General features: G+C 51.7%; 3 protein-coding genes across 7 annotated transcripts; all 3 read left to right on the forward strand.

Annotated features, from left to right (window-relative positions):
• Nucleotides 1-290: 290 nt before the first annotated feature.
• On the forward strand, nucleotides 291-7,061 carry GOLGA7 (golgin A7). Of its 2 annotated transcripts, none has more exons than XM_075444745.1 (5): nucleotides 291-506; nucleotides 1,373-1,525; nucleotides 1,873-1,974; nucleotides 3,132-3,195; nucleotides 5,780-7,061. In XM_075444745.1, the coding sequence occupies exons 1-4, from the start codon at nucleotides 396-398 to the stop codon at nucleotides 3,177-3,179; spliced, it is 414 nt and encodes a 137-aa protein (XP_075300860.1). In that variant the 5' UTR covers nucleotides 291-395; the 3' UTR covers nucleotides 3,180-3,195; nucleotides 5,780-7,061. The 2 variants fall into 2 exon arrangements, with proteins under 2 accessions (XP_075300860.1, XP_075300859.1); XM_075444744.1 differs by having other exon boundaries at nucleotides 5,783-7,061.
• Nucleotides 7,062-7,713: 652 nt separating this feature from the next.
• GINS4 (GINS complex subunit 4) lies at nucleotides 7,714-16,233 on the forward strand. 4 transcript variants are annotated; one of them, XM_075444686.1, is made up of 8 exons: nucleotides 7,714-7,839; nucleotides 8,066-8,152; nucleotides 8,462-8,575; nucleotides 9,054-9,151; nucleotides 9,481-9,569; nucleotides 9,912-10,002; nucleotides 10,086-10,191; nucleotides 16,146-16,233. In XM_075444686.1, exons 1-7 carry the CDS (start codon nucleotides 7,741-7,743, stop codon nucleotides 10,180-10,182), a joined length of 675 nt encoding a protein of 224 aa, XP_075300801.1. In that variant the 5' UTR covers nucleotides 7,714-7,740; the 3' UTR covers nucleotides 10,183-10,191; nucleotides 16,146-16,233. The 4 variants fall into 4 exon arrangements, with proteins under 4 accessions (XP_075300801.1, XP_075300802.1, XP_075300803.1 ...); XM_075444687.1 differs by lacking the exon at nucleotides 16,146-16,233 and adding an exon at nucleotides 11,443-14,341; XM_075444688.1 differs by lacking the exon at nucleotides 16,146-16,233 and adding an exon at nucleotides 13,521-14,341.
• LOC104333233 (protein phosphatase 1 regulatory subunit 3C-B-like) lies at nucleotides 15,885-17,307 on the forward strand. Its single transcript, XM_009938708.2, has one exon. The coding sequence runs from the start codon at nucleotides 15,885-15,887 to the stop codon at nucleotides 16,755-16,757; it is 873 nt and encodes a 290-aa protein (XP_009937010.2). The 3' UTR covers nucleotides 16,758-17,307.
• Nucleotides 17,308-17,385: the final 78 nt, after the last annotated feature.

Here is a 17,385-nt window from a genome sequence, read left to right on the forward strand (position 1 = left end):
ACCGACCGCGAGGCGGGGCACGTCGGGGGTAAGGGGGGTGGGGTGGGGCAGGGAGGGGCAGGGCTGTACCATGTACCGGGGGGGGAGCGTCACGCGGGCTATACCACGCGGTGTGCACGTGGGGTAACCATGCCCGTGATGGGAGGAGGAGTCGCCACGCAGCCAATGGGAGGCAGGCGGTGCGCACACATGCGCAGGCTCCGCCACTCAGCTCCTGTTCCCGCCCGGCGGAGCTGCGCCTGCGCGCTGCCGCTCCTCGAGGTTCGGTGAGGCGGTGGCGCGTGCGCCAAGCGGCACTTCCGCCCTTTCCGCAGCCCGGAGTCGTCCCGACGGTTTTGCGACAGCCGTAAGCGAGCGGCGGCGCCTGGCGGAGCGGAGCGGGCGGCGGCGGCGGGATGAGGCCGCAGCAGGCGCCCGTCTCGGGCAAGGTGTTCATCCAGCGCGACTACAGCGGCGGGACGCGCTGCCAGTTCCAGAGCAAGTTCCCGGCCGAGTTGGAGAACAGGGTGAGGCGGGGCGGGCCCGCTCCGGGCCGCCGGGGCTGGCGGCGGGAGCGGCGCTTCCGGGGCCGCTCGGTGTCAGCGCGCTCCGGCGCGGGGCGGCGTTCCCGGGGCTGCGGGAGGAAGCGCCGCGGTGAAAACCCGCGCGGGCGGTGCCGCCGCGCGCCTCTCCCCAGGGCCGGGGCCGGGCCGGTGTCCGCGCTGCCGAGGCGGGCATCGGCGGGGCCGGGCGGGCCGGCCGCGCCAGGGGACGAGGCCCGCATTGCTGTGCTGCCGTGCCCGCGCTCGGGAGCCGCCTCGGCGGGCTCTGGCCCAAGTCCTCTCGCTTTGACGCGGTGGGGTGTGAGATCTCCGAGCGACAGCAAAACAAGCCTCTTTGGTAACCGCGTTGCTTTTTCTAGCTGCGCTGCTCTTATCTTCCTCGTTTCTTCTGCTTGTTGTTTCACTGAGAGCACGTTTGACCAGCGCGGCAGCAGCGGCAAAGCATTGTTGATGTTAAGAGTTGGCTCTGTCAATCCACTCCCTAACTGCTCTTTCTAATCTAGCAGGCCTCTTCGCATGTGACTTGAGCTTTCTTTTTTTTTTTTTCCCCAGTGAAATTGCACATTGGTTTAGTTATGTTACCCGTGCTTGTTTTCTGTTCACATTGTGCTGGAACTCGGCCTTGGTCCAATCACTTGGCAGGTGTTTGACAAAGAACTACAGGTCTGTAACTCACAGCGTCCTTCAGACTTTGGCTCTAAACACAGTGGCTGCAGGGTGTGGGAGTGCAAATAAGTAATAAATGAAGGTAGATATCCAAAGATATCAGCGAGTTCTGAAGTGTGCAGGGCATGACAGCTCATGACAGCTAAATGTGACTTCTCTTGCAGATTGACAGGCAGCAGTTTGAAGAGACTGTCCGAACACTGAATAACCTCTATGCAGAAGCTGAAAAACTTGGGGGCCAATCCTACCTTGAAGGGTGTCTTGCCTGTCTGACTGCCTATACCATCTTCTTGTGCATGGAAACGCATTACGAAAAGGTGCGCTGCTTTTGTTTACCTTGTTGTCTGGAAGGCTGTGTGTCTCATAGACTCCAGTCAAAGACATTTCTTGGTAGGATTTCTGTGTACTGTTATCATACAAATTCCATATAGACTCTGGATCTTGCTGCAGAGTGGTTTCATGTATGCATCAGACAGACTTGTCTGTATTAGTCAATGTGAGTAATGTAACGATTGCATGTAATTCAGAGGAATCGCACAAGTTCTGTCTCTAGTGGTGTACTAGGCTCTTGTGACATTGCTGTATCTGTGGTGCTGGTGGGGCTCTGACTGATGTAGAGAAACCTGATTAAGGAACTGTGACTTCTGTGCTGTTCTGTTACCAGGTTCTAAAGAAAATTGCCAAGTTCATTCAGGAACAGAATGAGAAGATCTATGCTCCTCAGGGCCTCCTGCTGACAGACCCCATTGAAAGAGGACTAAGAGTTGTATCCTTCCGTAGCTTCTTAGATTGTCTGCTGGTTTGTCCATCTGTGATGTGCTACCTGTTTATCTCAGTATGGCACCCTCTGGTCATGCGTACGGCAGAATATGTGATTAGTCTTGTTACTCTCCATTATGGACTGTTCTCTAGTAAAATTTCAGCACATTAAGATTTGTTGCATCAAAAGGCGATGAATGTGTAGTATTGGAATCCATCCTCTGACAATTCCTTGAAAATGCAGTGTGTATAAACAGAATACTTCCAACACTTTAGCTGCTTCCTGTAAATCAATGACCACTAAAAATGCAGTTGGTCTGATTGGAAAAAAGTGACCAACTTGGTAGATAGAAATTGAAAACGTGAAAGCGACATATGACTGTTGTTTAGTTTGCAACCCTCAGCTTAGGTTCTGGTGAGGATTTCGCCATATGACATCACTGTAAGTTGATGCCAGCCTAGCACTTGCTCTTGGTTCTGGCATGGCTTATTTTAACATTTTTTTTTTTCTTCAACTCTTGAACCACACTGCAGGCATTTTATGTAGTTATTACTTTAGTTGTAAAGGCCTCACATAGCAAATCTAGGTGTAGAATGAGCAACACGTATCATTTTTTGAGAACGTTGAAACAGAATCAACTTGAAACACAATGTCAATTAAGTGCATGCTAAGGCTAATTCCTTGCAGTTGGGCTATCTGTGTATTTGTCTGGATAGCTTATAGCTGTCACCTACCTGACTTCATTATTCTCAATGTTTTCCACATTTTTCTATGTATAGAACTCCTGAAACACACAGCTTGAGTAAAAGCATTTTCAGTTTGGGTAGTGACTTAGCTGAACTGTAGAAGTGTTAACTTTTGTCTAGTGCATAGCCTTTCCTGAAATTTAGCAGGAGGTGGCAAGGCTCACAACCCTCCATGCACAGCATTTCCTGTTTGTGTTGTCAGGGCAGTCCTGGGCTGGATAGACCACTGATCTGAGCTGACAGGGCATCTCTTATGTGGACTGTTCCTTTTGCTTTGTAGCTCTGAAACTAGCCTTGAAACAGCAGGCGTGAAGCAGAAAGATCAAAGGTTCTAATATCAAAACGTTTTTCCTTTTTTTGTTTGTTTGTTTTCATCATCTTTTTAGAGTATGTTTCCCTCACAGCTTTTCTGTGCAGATTGAAATTACCATTTATGAGGACAGAGGCATGACCAGTGGAAGATAAAACTGGGGAGTCTCGGGTATGTGTTAATCTTACACTAGATCAATCTCAAACTGTTTTCTGTACTCAGAGGGGTAGATTCTGTGATACTGAGAGAGAATATTTATCCCACTACTGTATGTAATCAAAGGCTGTTCATATATATCTTGTATGGACTGGGTTTTCTGAAGAAGTAGAAATATTGATACTTGGCATTATGCTACTGAATGTAGATCAGATGATACCACATTTACCCTTAGAGAAATCCAGGTCTGGATTATATAAATATGCATAAACCTGTATTATGCTGTATTACGTCCAAAATTGTTCTCTCTTCTGTAGATAAAAATCTTTTTTTATTCTCTTGAAGTTTTTCTGTCATAAGGTTCTGAGCAGACAAACATAAAGACTAACCCTTAAATCTGGACTTTAAAATAGGTCACTATTTAAATGCTTATTTTAGATCTCTAGTTTTCAGACTAATAGCATAAGAGAGAAATAATCAAGAAGAATCGTTGATGGTGCTAGCACCTGCTCTTCCTATACTGCTGTGAAAGACACAGCTTTTCCTTTTCAGTGTTTTCCATGGTACCTCAGACCAGGGTCTATTTTAAAAGCTTCCATGTTTCGAGCATTTGTGAAATCAAGGTCATAACCACAGCATGTTAAGGATCCCCTTGTATTTTGCCTAGAAATCAGTATTATTAGCCCCAGAATCCTGAACAAATCAATGTGAGTAATTCCATTTTACCTTCTTGATTCTAAGTATATAGAAGATTCACCTCTGTGTGCTGTTGAATGGCAGCTTTTTTGTTCTAGAAGGGACTGAACAGAGAACTACTGTTGCCTGAGGTGACACTTGGTTTCATGTGCCAAGTGGTGGGATTCTTGCAAACCTCTTCTGCTCAGAAACGTCTGATAAGATGCTGTATTTATACAGTATATCTTATCTGCTGTCCTGGATCTTGGAATATTGCATTTTCTAAGAGTCAAATCTTACACGGCCTAAAGGGAAAAAGCAAGTAACTTGCTTGGTAGCATTACTAGATTCTTTCAGTGCTTTTTCTAAACTGCCTGTGGTACACATCTCTAGGATTTGTCTTTTGGTAGTCTGATTATGATTGACGCATATTTACAGTGCATATAAACCAGATTAATCTACTGCAAGCTGGAGCAAACCACGATAAGAAAGAAGTTCTGGTAAAGCAAAACGGTGAAGATTCTTGCGATGCATACCTGTTTCTAAACAACTCCGGCTTGTCAACTTGGCATCGCTTGTAGATGCCAATTCTATCTCAAAATATCCTTCTTTATCTGGTTATTAGCACTTGGGAATCTGTTTTATTGCGTGGCACTTGTGTTCTGCTGTCAAAATAAGTTTGTGTTTTACCAACTGCATCTGCGTATATTTGGCACAAGCCATTTCTCATGACTCATTTCACAGCAATTACTGCAGAATGTTTTTGTAGGTGATGTGGGTTTTGAGCAATTACATAAAAGCTAGTTCTGTCAGTGTTCAAACAACTGAGACTTCTAAAATGAAGAAAGACTAGTATCATGAAGCTGTGGATAGTTGATGATTTGCAAATAGTTGTGGACAGTAAACAACTGGCTTTAAAGGAGTATGAATACCCAAGTCAGCCTGATCTGGAACTGGAGCTTTATTAGGTAGTCATCTCCCCAACTGTAACCTGGTCATTTGGAGCCTGCACACTATCTGGGATGATCTGTTCATGAATGCAGCCTGTGTGGGCTCTGCAAAATGTGGACTGTCTTTCTATCCTGTATAGCAGTAGAGGGTATGACTGGCTAGGAGTAGGTGGCGTATCGTAGGACTTCTAATGGTCTCTGTGTAAATTCAGAGGAACTCTGAGTTCTGCTACTGGATTTGAGATCTTATCCTACCAAATAGTTTTAACTGGAAAAATCTTCGCGTGACTCTGTCCCTGAGTGTATTCTAGCATACAAAAACTTTTTATTGCAGTTTTTCAGCTGGATGCTGTTCCAGTTCTCACTTCGGTATCTTTACTCGTGATGCTCTCAGTTAAGAGTGGGCAGCAACCTCTAGCCTTGGTAGCTTTAACTGGGAAAAAGTTGCTGAAAGGCACTTAGCTTTCATGGTACTGTGTGGCAGAGTCACAAAGTGCAAAGAGTGCTCAGAGTACTTGAAAGAGAGGCTAAAATAAAGGATCATGCTAATTGTGTGCAGTATAGAACTGCAAAATTACTATCCCTGGGTTTACAGAATACCTATTGAACTTTCATTAAGCTTTGCTTTCGAAAAGCTCCAATTGAACTGGCTCCCTTGTCTTAGGTACTCTGCAGGTCCTGGGATGGTATTCTAAGTCTAGGTTGTTGGCAATGTCTGCAGAAAAGAGACTGGAAATATTTATGCATGTTATGCAGAAAGAAACAAAGAAATAAAGGTCTTTATTTCCTGTTAGACAAATGAAATCTATAGTGTTGTCTTCTGTTCCTGCTGCTTTCACCACAGCATCTAGTAACCCTACCTTTCCTGCTACATACCTCCTAAGATAACAAAATATAGCTATGTAGAGGTTTGCGTAGGGTCTTGTTGGTTTTATTCAGTAACAGTTTCTAATAATATGAAACTTCTTTTCTAGCAGATAGCTCAACAGTGGACTTGATGTATCAAAGTTCCCCTACCTCTTACTTAAGAGCATCATTCCTTTCTCTGCTGCCAGATCCACGGTGCCATCTACTACAAGGACTAACTTCCTAAAACTGCTCCGCATGGGGTGACCTAGCTGATCAGCATCCATTTTGTGGCAAACTTTTAAGCAATGAGATCACTTTTCAGTTTGTTTTCCTTCCCCCCCCCAAGAAAAAGCAGAAGTGGTAAAGCTATGTACTCTTCTGAAAGAAATGGGGCACTAAGCCCAATGGAAGTCTAGTTTTAATCACGTAAGTGCAGTGCTGTTCCTCCCTGGTTCTTAAATGCTTCTGTACATCAGTCATGCTTTGGAAAGCTACAAGTCAGAGTTGGGAATTTTCCAGAAATGAGGTCGGTATTGGAGTGGGGGGGTGCACACTGCTGCTGCCTGGCAAGTAGTGACTCAAGGCAACAAGCATTTTTCATGTCCTGTGCTGATTCTCATGGAAAACCAGAAGGCAAAGTGTTACTTGTTTCCATGTTTTGGTTGCTCCTAGAATGGGGAGGAATAGCTGGACTTTAATATTGGTGGTTTTTCTACTACTGTATCTGTGCTGTTATTGCATCTGTCAGTGCGCACCAGAAGAGCGGGGTCTACTCACTTATGAAACAGTAAGTACAATAAAATGGATGCTGAACCAATAAACATAAGAATTCCTACCCTACTCTGATTAATATGTGAAGTGTAAAACTGGTTCTTTATGGATTTATTATATCTAATTTATAGGAAAATATTCATTTGACGAACTGTTAGATGTTGCATAAGGCGGTTTCTTAATTCTGTCTGCTGGGCCACTATTGAAAAGTAGAACTGTACATTATTTAGTGTCCCCCACGCATTGACATTCCTCAGCAATACCTGCAAAAGTAAAGTTCCTACAAACAAAGCTGACTTAATATTTTTCTCTTATATCATTTTCCCTTATCAAAGCAAGGATGTCCTGGTTAAGGTTCTGAGCATCACTGTCCAATGGGCAGGCATTTAGAAAAGGAGGGGACTTCTGCAGAACAGATCGAGTGTTTTGGACTTTGGTGGTACTGCAGGTGCTAATACTGGATCTAAAATTCCAGGCTTATTACTCAGCCACTGATTTTTTTTTTTTCTGATATTTGTTTAATATTTTAACTGTGTACAACTTGTTTTTTCTAAACTGTAACAGTGTTTGCCTTTCACATCTGTTGCAATATTGGCAGAAGTACTAATGGATTAGTAAATTTTTTCTTAAACTGCGTCTGTGTCGTATTTGATAGCACTGCTTTGCATGAGGTAGCACTATGGGTGAGATCCTTATTCCAACAGTGGCAGGGTCTTGCTGGTGAATGACCACAGCTAGTGTAATTTCAAGATCAGTTCATCTGACAAGACTGACTTTGGCTGAAGCTAGTGTTTGTCCTTGTACTTAGAAACACGGTGGACTTGGGAGCATCTGACCTGAGAACATAAAAAGCACAGCTGTAGTCCTGGTGGGTTTGTAACCCAGATGCTTGTTCTCCTGCCGCCCCCTTCCCCTAAGCACGTTTCCATCTCAGCCACTCGCAACCAAAGATGACTTGAGCTCTGTGAAGGGGCTTCCCTGGGCAAGTCAGTGAGCAGGGCCATTAGCAGGGCTCTGGAGGTGGGGCTCGGCTCTCCGCGCAGCACGGCGCCCGGCCTTTCCCCTCCGTCACGTCACTGCGTGGGCTAAGAGGGAAGTGTTCTCTAAGCCGCAGTCGTTTTGTCCACCTTGAATCCAGCTTTGCTGTTCAACAGCCTCCCACGGCTACACAACGCACAGACCGTCCTCCACGCTGCCGCCATTTTCTCGGGGCTGCAGCGCCTGCGCAGTGGGGCTCGCCTGGGCCGCGCGGTGCGGCGCCGGGCGCCTGCGCAGTGGGGCGGGCCGAGCAGGCGCGGCGGGCGGCCGTGGCGGGATGGCGGCGGAGGGCGGTGAGCGGCCGGAGGAGGACTCGGATGGCGGCAGCGAGGAAGTAGTGCTCACCCCGGCGCAGCTCATCCGCAGCCTGGAGCAGGTAGTGCGGGCTGGGGAGAGCGGCGGAGGGCCGGCCCCTGGGGAGATCTGGGGGCGGTGGCTGGGAGCCGGGCCTTGGGCTGTCTAGGGCAGACGCGGGGCAGCTGGGGGCCGAGCCCCTGGGCTCGCCGGAGGAGGTGGGGAGGGCTGAGTTCCCGGGCTCTCCGCGGGCTGGGGCCTTTAGCCGGTGCATCCCTCGCTTCTGCTCACAGTGTGCCTTCTTTCAGGCCTGGCTGAATGAGAAGTTTGCTCCAGAGCTGCTGGAGAGCAAACCTGAGATCGTTGAGTGTGTTGTGGAGCAGCTGGACCACATGGTAGGTTCTGCTGGGCTAAAGCGGTGGTACGGGCAGGCCCTGGTTGCATGGCCTGGCAGATACTTGCTTGGGTCCCTCCTGCGGTTGCCAGGATTGTCTGCTCCTCTCTCCCTGAGATGTGGCTGTTCTGAGTACCTTTTCTGAGCTTGTTTTGGAGAGGGGACTGGGGGATACAAGGAAATAGTGTGCTTTGTGTCACCAAAAGCAGCTGCAGTCTGGTTTTGTGGGCCCTATGTACAAAATCCATCTTCCTCTCTGTTTCTCATTTGACATTTCAACCATTTAATTTCTCTTTTCCTTTCCTTGGAGGAGGCAAATCTGAAACGGGCAAAGAGAGGAGACTTGAAGGTCAGCGTTCACCGCATGGAGATTGAAAGGATCCGTTACGTGCTCATCAGCTACTTGCGATGTAGACTTGTGAAGGTAGTACTTGCTTGTGCTGCCTAGGGGATGAAGAAGGGTGACTTCAGGAGTGATTTTCGCCCATACAATGCCTCCTGCTTCAGGAAGGCAGTTGTAGTTAAAGCGCACTCTCTGTGTCCTCCGAAGTGCAATCTGAAGGAATTAATTGCTTGGACACGCTTTTCTGTTGTGGTGGAGGATCACAGCACTGCTGTGAGTGTTTTCTTACCTCGTCTAAGCACAGGATTGCACAATTGAATCCTAGCATTTTCTGCATGGGTCCTGCTACGTACACACGTGGTTGTGCAGCTTGGAGACCCCAGCTGACCGTATTGCTGTTAATTCGGGAGCAGATATTTGGCAGGCTGGTGGCTGCTGCACACACCTGTACAGCAGTGGACCGCTGCTGGCAGGGGAAGACTCTGGGGAGTGAGGGCTGTAGGCGCTGAACTGCTGGGAGAGATCTGTTTCAGTCTTTGGGATTTTGTTCCAATATCAGATAGAGAAGTTTTTCCCCCATGTACTGGAGAAGGAGAAGTCTCGAGCTGAAGGGGAGCCTTCCATTCTGTCACCAGAGGAGTTTGCTTTTGCTGAAGAGTGAGTATGCTTTGGATACATCTCCCTGCCTTTTTGTAGGTTATAGGACTCACCTGTGTGTTATACTGAACAATTCTTGAGACTGTTAGCCTTAGACAGGTTTGCAGTAAGAATCACAGGTTTCATCAGGAGGTTTCCTTTTGGACAAGGAAAGAGCTGAAATAAAATAACTCTGGTAACTCTGAGCCAGTTACCAGGGCAGACCATTAGGCTTGTCTCTGGCCATGCTGTGGGATCGGGAGATGTTGCTTGCTGGCGTTTTGAGTCAGTACTCTCCCTGGAAATTTGTATTTGATTGAACCAGTAAATGCTCCAATGATTTGTTTCAGGTACATGGCAAACACAGAGACTTACCTGAAAAACGTGGCCCTAAAACACATGCCACCCAACCTGCAGAAAGTGTCTCTCCTGAAGTCTGGTGAGTACATCCAGACTCCACGGTCATCAGACAGTTAGAGCAGCAGGGGTGTGGGGAAGCCTCTGGAAAGCACGAAATGCAAAGCCAGCGCCCTGTAGAAGCAAAGGTGACATCATGACTGTGTTGAAATGCTGCCCTCCTGTGGGGTTCGTGGCTTGATGCCGCTGTCTGAGGACCATGCTGGCCCCTGCCATTGAGTCTTGTGTTGAGGCTGTGCACACTGCATCTGATCAGAAGTGTCTGGCCATGAGTTTGCTGTCCCTTGAGCCCCCCTGTTAGCTCGTTGTCTGCAGAGGGATGTACATGAGTGCTGAGTTTGTGCTCTGATTCCCTTATCTGCAGTTCCGAAGCCCAACCTGGACTCCTTTGTGTTCCTGAGGGTGTTGGAGCGTCAGGAGAACATCCTGGTCGAGCCAGAGATGGACGAGCAGAGGTAAGGGCGTAAGTAAGCTCATTGCACGAAAGCAGCGCAGGTTGCAGCAGCAGCAGCGGCAGCTTAGCTCCCGTCTCTGGCAGGGAGTACACCATCGACCTGGAGGAGGGCTCGCAGCATCTCATCCGCTACAAGACCGTCGCCCCACTGGTGGCCTCGGGAGCGGTGCAGCTCATCTGAGCGCCAGCGGTACGCACAGGGCGGCGCGGCGGGTCACGCGTGGGGCTGGGCAGGCCATGGGTCTGTGGGGCCGTATCCCCTTTGGACACAGGGTGGCTGGGCAGGGAGCAGGGCTGTTGGCAGGGGTACCCCTGAAAGTGTGCCAATAAACCATCAGGACATCTTTCCCTCTGCTGATGCAGAGGGGCTTGTTGCCCCCACAGCTCATCAAACTCCTAATTGCTTATGACATGCCTGGAATACAGCCAGCCTCCCATCTCTGGTGCTTCTGAGCGAGGGCGGCCTGTGTCACAGCACTGCCTCCAATAAGGCTTTGCAGCAGCCTTGCCACAGTCCACTTGGAGTCCCGAGGGACAGACGAGTGTCGCTGCTGCCTTGACAGGTCACAGGCTGATCTGACAGCAGACGTGGACAGAGTGAATCTATCTGCAAAGGCAAATACAGCCTTTGTAAATAGCAGGATGCTCTATTTTTAAACCTGCAGCTGGGCGTTTATTCCTGTACCAGTTTGGCACTGTTCTTTCAAGTAGGCTATCAGGTGGAAGCTGACTGACTGAATGGTGTGGCAACCAGCGATGTAAACTCCACCTTCCCCCATCAGCTTTGATCTTGTGCCAGGGTCTGTGCAACCCTGCATGTTGTGCAAGTGGCCAATTGCGCTGAGGTGAACTGGGGGAATACCTCTGCACCGTCTTTGCCACATGATCCACTGAGCAAAAAATCACCACACATAAAGATATTTGCTGGCAGAGCAAATCTTTGTTCTTGTAGAAGGAGCAGAAAGGATTTGGAACACATTAAGGATGGAAACTGCAGCTCAGAGCAAAGGGAGTGTCATGGGTGAGCAGGGAAGAGCCATAAGGTTGCGTGGGATGCTTAGCACCAGCTTGTTACCTTGCAGTGTGAGGGGTGAAGAGAGTGAAGAGTTCAACAAGCTTGTTCCCTTTGTCTTTCTGCCAATACCAGCTGGGAGGTGGCCCTGAGCTTAGGAATTCAGGGTTGCTTCTTGCCTCAGGTTTCTCTCTTGAAGCATTGTTATGTGGGAAACAGCAAGTCTATCCTTCCTTGGAAAGTTGCTGCCTTTGGGGAATGCAGGCTGCGCAGGCTTCGTTCCGCCCTGCAGCCTGTGTACCAGTGTGGATACAGTTGCGTCTGAACAGCCTCTTCTGATATGGCCAGAGAGGAGTTAATGCTGCATTTTCCTGACATTTTGGCAATAATAGCACCATCCTTGTAAAATATTTACCCTTGCCATCACAGGTGTCTGGGATTTGCCGGCAGAGTACGCCTCGATTTGGAATTGCTGCCTGGACCTTGTACTGGTAATGGCATTTCTTGCCTTGGGCCAAGGAGCCAGGGCAGCTGCGTTTTCTCTGATCAGATTGCAAATGGTGCAGTCACAATCAAAGCTTTGGAAATGCCAGACAGCATTTGCAGGTTTGTCACAAACCTCTTAACGAGAGCAACTGTCTCACATTCAGGGTGTTTGTGCCAGAGCCATCGGGTCTTTATACTGCCCATGTAAAATTTGTGTTTCAGTCTGCCGTTCTGGTACGTGCACAGGCTTTGCATAAAGCCAATGCCAGAGCAGATCCTGCACGGAGGGTTTGAAGTGCTGCTATTTCACCTCTTGAAGTTCTGCACGTAGATCAAGTCTAGTGAGCAGGGTAAGAGACCTTGCTGCTTTTCCAGCTTTTTCCAGCCTGCTTCTTTGGACTGGCTGACTTCAGGGGAATTGCACCGCTGTTACAGCTAATCCTCCAGCTCAAGGCTGCCTTGGTCAGTGAACTCCAGAGCAAGCAGGGCCCTTGTACAGGATAGTCTGCGTGACAAGCACTGTGGAAGAACTCTGAGGGATTTTGTAAGCTTGTGGTGCCTTCATGTTGTTTAGAAATATGTTGGAGCATGAGGCTGGCAGAGCTTTCCCAGAACTGTCTCTTGCTGCAGGATGAGAACAGGAGTCTTGTTTTTGCCTTAACTTCTATGCTTTCTGTGTTACTCGTGTTGATTTCTATCAGGCCAGCACTCTGTATTTGATTTCTGCGTGCAGCTCTGTGTGTAGGGAGACTTGGATCAGTAGAACAAGCACTAAGTGACGAGTCAGAGGACGTCTTCTGGAAAGCTTCAGTGTGTAGCTGCTGGGATGCCTTATTTATGACCAGTGGCAGCCAGTTTCGCTAAAACGGAACAACTGTAATCATGGGCTCAGGAGCAAGCGTCTTTCTGCTATGTGTGATCTAAAGACCCCCCCACAGAGTGAAGGGTTCTGGTACAGTTTGCGATTGTGGTTGTGAGGGTAGAAACAGTCAAACTCCCTTCTGCTGAAACAACTGCTGGGGGACAAGCAATTCCTTTGTGCTGGTCGCGCAGAGGAAAAGCTTCTCCAGCCCTGTGGACCCGTGTGCGCCTCCTCTACTTGGAGAAGCAGCCAGGGTGTCCCTGGCTGCCACAGCTGGGTGCCGGTCAGGTGCGTGGACAGACAGTGCCCGTGTTGCTGCGGGGCAGGGTCTTCCCTGCATGGTGCTCTGTGAGGAACAGCTAGGTGCTCCTCTGACGCTCCCCTTCCTCTGCCAGGGGTTGACACAGTGCATTTAGTAGTGTGAGTGGCTTTGTGTGTGGTTTATAGGGTTCCTAGTCAATCCATTTAGGTAAAGAAGATTCTTTTAAGTATAGACGTTAAGAGGAGGCTGGGTTTAATCCTTAGGAATCAGTAGCGCATACCTCTGCCAGCCCCGCTGTGGATTGTGCCCTGCCTGTGTCTACAGCCCAGGCAGCTTCACAGAGGTGACTGAAGCTCCCAGCCAAAGTCATTGTTAATCCGCTACTGCAGAAGCGTGCTGTAGAAGAGCTGCTTGGAGAATGTCTAGGTGACACGTCTGGCAGACTTTCTCCTTGGCCCTATTAAGTTTGACTGAACGATTGTCCAGACAGCTAGTACTTGCCTCACCTCTGCATCTCACGTGGCTGCAGCAATGTGAGCATACGGGGCGCCTGTCCTTGTCTACCAGCTGAATCTTAACTGGATCTGATTGTTTCCAGGGTGCCATCAGTACAGCTCCTCTCTGGAGTCTGACAACTGGCACATGGCAACATCATCACAGGCCGTGCAGGATAATTGAAGGTGGCTGGTAGGCTGAAATCGGTCAGGCTTATAGTGAGATTCAGTTTTGCCATGCCTGAAAATGCTGCTTTCTGCTTTTTATGTCCTTCCGTGACTAAATACCAGGACCCTTCTGGGACTGGATACTGCCTCACTGCTTCTGTTCTCTTTGTGTTGGGGTAAGGGGAAGCGTCTGCAACTTTGTGGAGGAAGTGATGCTTTTGGCTTGTACTTTTAGATGGAGGTGAAGACGCAGCAGTCCGTCCACCTTAATCTGTGCCTCTGGAAGAGAATGTGCAGAGTGAGAGCAGCTTTTCCATCTTCCATGGGGTCTGCTGTAAGCTTGAGCTCAAATACATCCCCTGTTCTCTGCTCCCTCCAAGGTGGAGATAGCTTGGGTTTACTGAGAGATTAGCTCTAAAAGCAAAGTAGGTGGATGGTGAAAGAGGTCACGAGGAGGGCACTGATGGTGAGCTGTGATTTCCCAGCCTGAGCCTGCTCTGCTCTCCCGAGTGCAGGAGAAAGGTGGGACAAGCGGTTTCATTGCTAGGAAAGCCTCTTTCGTGTCTGTGTCGACTCCTCCAACTCCCCAGAGTGGGGGGAATCGCACTGTCAGCCTGAGAGGATGTGGTGTAAGGATGGCTCCCTGAAAGCAACTGCTGAAAACTGACTGATCGCCCACTTCGGGTGTGCTGGAGGGCATCTGTGCTTGTAAGCGTGTGGCGTCACCTAGTATGTAACCCGTCGCAGCAGTGCACAGGGGGACTGCCTTCCCTTGGGCCCCGGTCATATGTGCCATGTGGAGCGTGGAAAGCCTGTCCCTCATATTTTTCTGCGGGCTTTCTCTTCCACTGCCCTGGCTAACCCTGGCTGTAGGCTGCTGTGCTTCTGGGTGACGGCAGGTTTCCCAGAATTGAGAAATATCTGCGTTAGAGCTGGTATCAAGGGAGTTGTTCATGTGAAAGTCCTGTCTAGGAAAAGTAATCCAAAGCTGGTTCTATTTCTTTTTTTCCTGGATATCCACAGAAAATTGATTGCAAATAAATAACATGTGTTTCAGTGAGCATCATTATTCCTTAGTAGGGATAACTACACAAACTTTCCTGCAGCATGGGGAAACAACTGGAAATTCTGCAGGAAAAAGTTTCAAGTATTCAGAGGTTCAAAAGCAGACAATTTGCAAGACCATGAGCAAGAGCCCTTAGTTCGGAGAAAATTAGGGGCAGTTTGCCGTCACAACTTTGTGAGATGTCGCTGGGGTTTGTCACTTGGGCAGCTGCAGCCATGGTTAAACCTTGTAGAGGTGAGTACGCCGTGGCTGATCCTCCAGCCGGCCTCTGCAGAGGGATGTGGTGCTGCCCGTCTCTGGGGCTGGCCGGAGAAACCGGCAGTGCTGCTTCCAGCTTGGGCCCGATCGTGGCCACCAGCCAGGGCTCCAGTGCGAGCAGCTTGTGGGCCCCGCAGGCCCGCCTGGTGCTGGGGCCATGCCCTGGAGCGCTGGGCGGCAGCGGGCATCTCCAGCTTCTGCAGGCCCAGCCTGTCGGGCGCTCCTGGTTCCAGGTCACCACTGACTGCTGCCCTGCTCCTCCCCGGGCCACGGCGCGGCTGCCACACGGCGGCTAGGGGACGGTGCCCCTTTGACTCTCTTGCTGCTGCTGTTCCTGCTGGCTGAGGCCAGGGCTGAACTGCAGATTTTTGCCAGCCAACTCTGGTTTGAGCTCACTCCCGGGCATCCCACAGGTGGTGTGTTGCACTGTGCTGGAGGTGGCGATGGAAAGCCAAGTACGGGTGATAGGTGGGTTGCATCATGAGCTGATGAAAATCTGTGCTGTCAGCAGGAATAATCAGGGCTGCTTAGTGTCAATGGCTGGGCGGCTCAGGGAGATTATCAGGCCATACGGGGCAGGGGTGAGCCGGTCTGGGTGACAGTCCTTTCTGTCAGGGAGTCACACGAGCTAAGCGGTGAGGGTGAGTGTGGATGTCGGAGACGCCACTGTGTCTCCTAACTGCGCAGGCGTGAGTGAGTTTCTTTTTCGGGGCAAGGAGCCAGGGTAGGAAACTTTTCAGTTAGATTTGCTGTTGGTAGGGGATGAGCCTGGAGTCTGGGGGTTTGCCTGTGCCCAGGCGCCCTGGGAGCAGCTGCGGACACGCACCCGAGAAGGGGTGTGCGAGCGCGGTTCGGACCTCGCACCCCTGCGGGCCGTGCCAGGGGAACGCGCTCCGCTGCTGCCTGGAGCTTCCTCCGGGCCCCGGTGCTGCAGGAAACGCCATCTCCTGAAAGCGCTTACGTTCTGGCGTTAGGTGCGGGGGGGGGGGGGGCGGTGCGGGACCCCCGGTGCCCGAGGGGGTGCGGGGCCCGCGGGCAGAGCCCGGGCGCGGGCGGAGCGCCGGGGGCACCCGCTCGGCGGGGCGGGGCAGCCACCAGCCCCCATTGGCCGCTCGGGTAGCGTCGCCGGCGCTGATTGGCTGCCGCCGCGGCCGCGGGGTGTCCCGGCCGCCGGCGCCGCCGGGGCTGCACTGGCGCGCGGCGCGGGGCGGGGTCCAGCCGCCGAGCGCGCGCCGCTGGACCCCTCCGGGCCCTTGGAGTGCGGCCGGCCACGCCATGGCCGTGGACCTGGCCGTGGACCTGGCCGTGCGGCTCTGCCTGAGCCGCTCGCCCCCCGTCCGCAAGCTGCTGAGCTCCTGCGAGGAGCTGCGGGGCGGCCGGGCGCGCAAACCCCTCCGGCCCTGCCTGAGCCAGCAGCCGAGCGCAGAGCCCGAGCGGCGGGACGGCACCAGGACCTCCAAGGGCCAGAAGAAGAAGAGAGTGGTGTTTGCTGACATGAAGGGGCTCTCGCTGACAGCTGTCCGCTTCTTCTCAAAGATCGAGGAGGACCTCTGCGATTTGCAGCACGCCCTGTCTGACCTCGCCTGCTTCCGCCCTCGGCTGCGGGACTCACGCCCAGAAGCGTGCAGGTACGTGCTGGACTTCCCACAGCCCGCCGCAGACTACAGGGCTTTCCGCAGCCGCCTACACGGCAGCCACGTCTGCCTGGAAAGCTGCCTGATCCAGGACCGAGCCCTGTCAGGGACCGTGAAGGTCAGAAACATTGCGTATGAGAAGAAAGTGATGGTCCGCATCACCTTCGATGGCTGGAAGAGCTTCCGGGACATCTCCTGCCAGTACATGCATAGCACGTACGGCTCAGCTGACACAGATACCTTCTCGTTTGAGATTGCCCTGCCCAAGCCATCTGTCTCCCGCAGGGCCACAGAGTTCTGCATCTCCTTCCAGTGTGGACAGAAGACGCACTGGGACAACAACTATGGGACGAACTACAAGATCTGCCACGTGGGCATGGTCCGCCCTCCATCCCATGCCGTGAAGAGTGCCAGCGGGGCTTGGGAGCATCTTGGCACCTCCCGGGCCGCCACCCTGGTCCTGTCCCACCTGCAGACCTGGCGGCAGTCAGAGACCCCAGCTCCCTATTGGTAGGAAGGCCGCGCATGGAGAGGCGCAGGTCCCTTCCGTGTCCTGACTGTGGTGCAGGGCTCTTTGGGGAGGCATCACCCACAGAAGACGCTGCTCACAGTTTTGTTAGCTCCTCGCTGCGTCTGGCCTGCTGCTTCACAGGTAGCTGCAGGCTCTGCAGACCGCTGGCTCCTGCCGCGGGGCTGGCAGCTGCTGCTCGGTGTAACTCCTGCCCGGTTCTGGAGGCAACGCTGTCGCGAGGGTAGGGGAGCAACAAAGGAACGGCTGCAGGCTGTGGACTGCGTCCGTCTGTCAGCCGCTGCCGGCGGGAGCCCACGCGTGTGGGCTGCGGGGGTCCTGCTGCTGCCCAAGTGCCTTGTGCGGTGCCACCGGGGAGGGGGCATGCGGTGCTGGGGCCTCAGCACCGCTCCCGGGCTGCGGCAGCAGTGCGACAGCAGCCGCCCCGCCGGCCTCCTGCTGCGGACGCACACTGGGGCTGCGGGGCCACGGGCCGGCCGAGCGTTGCGGGGCTGCCGCCGGTCGCTGCTGCTGTAACGGGGAGTTAATAAAGTGACGGCGCTTCACGAGTGCTGCCTGTGCGTGCCTGTCCCTGTCCCCCTTGTCCCTGTCCCTCTGCCTCTCCCTGTGCCCC

This window comes from Opisthocomus hoazin, chromosome 28 (genome assembly GCF_030867145.1).
Source record: "Opisthocomus hoazin isolate bOpiHoa1 chromosome 28, bOpiHoa1.hap1, whole genome shotgun sequence".
Lineage (NCBI taxonomy): Eukaryota > Metazoa > Chordata > Aves > Opisthocomiformes > Opisthocomidae > Opisthocomus > Opisthocomus hoazin.